The 3,513-nt window shown below is 40.0% G+C and overlaps 1 protein-coding gene across 1 annotated transcript; it reads left to right on the top strand.

Moving 5' to 3' along the window:
• The first annotated feature begins 469 nt into the window (after window positions 1-469).
• On the top strand, window positions 470-1,384 carry LOC120155749. The gene is made up of 2 exons (XM_039167228.1): window positions 470-572; window positions 639-1,384. Exons 1-2 carry the CDS (start codon window positions 470-472, stop codon window positions 1,382-1,384), a joined length of 849 nt encoding a protein of 282 aa, XP_039023159.1.
• The last annotated feature ends 2,129 nt before the right edge of the window (window positions 1,385-3,513 follow it).

Raw genomic sequence — 3,513 nt, 5'->3', positions numbered from 1 at the left:
CCTACTGGTGATGTTCTGGATCTAGGTGATCAGCATGCTGCTTTTGGAGTTGCTGACCCATTGAGAGGGGATAAGGAAGCATCTAATGTTGGCCAGGATAATTCTCATATTGGTGGACACTATCCTTCTCTGTAATAATCCATTTTACAGAAAAAGAAAGATAAAGGGAGGAAAAAGGATAATGTGGGCTCTTCTAGTAAATTGGATCAATTGGTAGGTGGTAGTGGTTGTGACACTCGAAAGCCTCGGGCTGCTGCTATGGGTGTTGCAGTTCTGCTAAATGAGATTAGAACTAAGAAAAATGATATGATTGAGAAGGCTAAGAGTAGTGTAACAAGTTTTGGAGTTGGTAATGGAGGTCCCCCCATTCTTGTTTAGATGATTATTTGTTTCTGGAATGTGAAGGGCATAAATAATGTACTTAAACGAGGTTAAATTTTTAAAAGACTAGAATCTTAGTGTGGGTATCATGTGTTTCATGGAGACTAGAGTTAGGAGCTGTAATGTCTCCAATGTGGTTGATGCTTTTGTTGATGAGTGGAACTTTGAGGCTAACTATCAGTATATTGAAGGTGGTAGAATTTGGATTTTATAGAATAAGAGGTTGTTATTTTATGTGATTGGTGGTTGTGATCAAGCTCTATCCATTAAGGGTGATATTTCTGGTCACAGAGTTGTTATTACTGCTATTTATAGTAGTAATAACAGTCAGTCTAGAAGAGGACTTTGGGATTATCTAAGAAGTCTGGAGAGTGAGATTGGCCATTATTCATGGGTGTTGGGTGGTGACTTCAACGTTATTGTTGATGCCCAAGAAAGTTCTGACTATGATTTGGGTTCACACTCTTCAGCTGATATAGAAGAGTTCAAGGACTGCCTGGAGGATCTGGAGGTGCAGGATCATCATTTTGTAGGGCCTCTCTTTACCTGGTCTAACAAACAGGATGAGACCTATTTGGCTAGGAAGTTGGACAGGATCCTCACTAATTCCCAGTGGTTGCTGGATTTTTCAGATTCGTATATTGAGTTCAAGGCCCCTGGGGCTTTTGACCATTGCCTTGGGTTAATTTGGACTCAGAAAGAGGCTCAATTCCATAGACCTAAGCATTTCAAATTTTTCAACTGCTGGACTGCAAATGAAAACTTCTTGAGCAGTGTGAGGGAATCTTGGTCTATGCATTCTGAGGGCAATGCAATGCAGGTCCTGTTTAACAAAATGAAAAGACTGAAGCCTGTTCTGAAGGAGTTAAACAGGAATCATTTCTATGATATATCTGCTAGGGTAATTGCTAAGAAGGCAGAACTGGAGTTTGTTCAACTCTCTATCCTATCTGGTGCTAGCCATTTTGGGGTGGAAGAGGAAATAAGGTCCATGCTGAATTAGTGGATCTTGAAGTGGCTGAGCTTGAGTTCTACATGCAGAAAGCAAAGATTCATTGGTTGCAGGAGGGGGATTTGAGTACTAAATTTTTCCATCAAAAGGTTGTTCTCCATAAAAAGAATAACACTATTAGAGTTATTAAGAGTGAAGATTAACAATGCCATGAAACATTTGATGGCATGGCTGCTGAATTAGTGGACTTCTTTAGAAATTTAATTGGTACTACTGACCCCATGGTTCAAGAGTGTCCTCTAGAGTGTTTGAAGGAACTCTTGAGCTATACTCTGTATGCTGGTGCAGAGAGGGTTCTGGAGGGAGTGGTTTCAGATAGTGAAATTAAAGAGGCCCTTTTTAGACAAGGTAAAGACAAGAGCCCAGGACCTGATGGGTTCACATCCTGGTTCTTGAAGGTGGCTTGGGGGATTGTTCATACTGATTTCCTTAATGCTGTGAGGTACTTTTTCCAGTCCTCTTATCTTTTACTTGCCTTTAATGCCACTAAATTAGTTTTAGTTCTAAAGTCCTTGAATTCTTGTATGGCCAGGGAATTTAGACCCATCTCTTGTTGCTCTGTGGTATATAAAACTATTACTAGGATTTTGGTCACTAGAATTGCTCAGTTCTTCCCTGAAATGATCTCTGCTATCCAATCTACATTTTTCAAGGGTATAAGCATCACTAACAATACTCTTTTAGCCCAGGAAATAGTTAAGGGCTATTCTAGAAGAAATCTTTCTCCTAAATGTGCTATAAAGATTGATTTGCAGAAGGCATCCGACTCTATTAGTTGGAAGTTCTTATTGAATGTTTTTAGAGCTATGGGGTTTCCTATAAGATTCTTTGGATGGATTAAGACTTGTGTGACTACCCCTAGGTACTCAATTGCTCTAAATGGCAGTCTTGTGGGGTATTTTAGGGGTGCTAGAGGTGTTAGGCATAGGGACCCATTGTCCCGATACCTATTTGTAATTGTTATGAATGTTCTCTCCAGATTAATTGATGTTGCTGCTAGGAATGGAATTTTCAGATTCCATCCAAAATGTAAGAGAATTTCTCTCACACATCTCTACTTTGCTGATGATCTGCTTCTATTTTGCCATGGGTCTATGGAATCAGTGTTAGGAGTTAAAAGCATCTTAGAAAAATTCTATCATCTGTCTGGGCTCAAATTAAATGCCCTGAACTCTTTGCATGTGGGATTAATAGAGGTGATTTAGAGAAGATTCAAGTAGTAACAGGGTTTAGATCTTGTAATCTTCCTGTCAGGTATTTGGGAGTTCCTCTAGTGACTCGTAAGCTCTCAAGGAAGGAATGCATTGCTTTGCTGTAGAAAATTAAGGATAAATAGAGGATGTGGTTGAGCAGGAAATTTAGCTTTGGGGGGAGACTCCAACTTATTAAAGCTGTCCTTTTTAGTATCTTTACTTACTGGAGTAGGCAGTTGGTTCTGCCTAAGGATGTGATACAGGACATCGAGAGGATGTGCATGAGGTACTTTTGGAAGGGTAATGACTCCCCTGTTCGTGGTGAAAGAGTCATTTGGTGCCAGATTTGTTCTATCAAATCTGAAGGTGGCTTAGGGTTAAAAAGTTTGATTGGTTAGAATATAACCTGTTGTTTCATGCTTGTTAGAAATATTTTGGCCGGTGAGAAATCATTATGGGTTGCCTAGATTAAGGAATACTGCTTTAAACTTGATGATTACTGGAATGTTGAAAACAAATCCCACTTTAGCTGGATTCTTAGAAAGTTGATTAATCTGCGAGAGGAAGCCAGAGGCTTATTTGTTGCTTTATGTAGCTGGTCACAAATTAGGGGGAGTTGGATTTGGAACAAAATTCGGAGCAGGAAGAGCAAATTTGCTTGGCATAAAGTTGTTTGGTTTCCAGCTCACATCCCTAAGTTTTCTTTGATTACGTGGATGGCCATCCTTGATAGGTTACCTACTAGGGAGAGACTTTGTAGGTTTGCTATGGTGACTGATGCAAGCTGTGGACTTTGTGGCACTGATATGGAATCGAGGAATCATTTATTCATGGACTTTCTTTTTTCTAGGGGGTTTGGAATGCTATACTGCAGCTCTGTGGGCTGAAATTCAGTGGCCTAGTTGGGATCATATGCTTGACTGGCTG

The sequence above is a fragment of the Hibiscus syriacus genome, unplaced genomic scaffold (genome assembly GCF_006381635.1).
Source record: "Hibiscus syriacus cultivar Baekdansim isolate YM2019G1 unplaced genomic scaffold, ASM638163v2 tig00111207_pilon, whole genome shotgun sequence".
Taxonomy (NCBI): Eukaryota; Viridiplantae; Streptophyta; class Magnoliopsida; order Malvales; family Malvaceae; genus Hibiscus; species Hibiscus syriacus.
This window is presented reverse-complemented; position numbering and strand designations above follow the sequence as displayed.

Excerpts from the sequence above, each read along its gene's own strand:
- LOC120155749 (XM_039167228.1), top strand. The coding sequence starts at position 470 with ATGTGTTTCATGGAGACTAGAGTTAGGAGCTGTAATGTCTCCAATGTG. Across the intron at positions 573-638 it reads TAACTATCAGTATATTGAAG|CTCTATCCATTAAGGGTGAT; the intron begins GTGGTAGAATTT and ends GTTGTGATCAAG.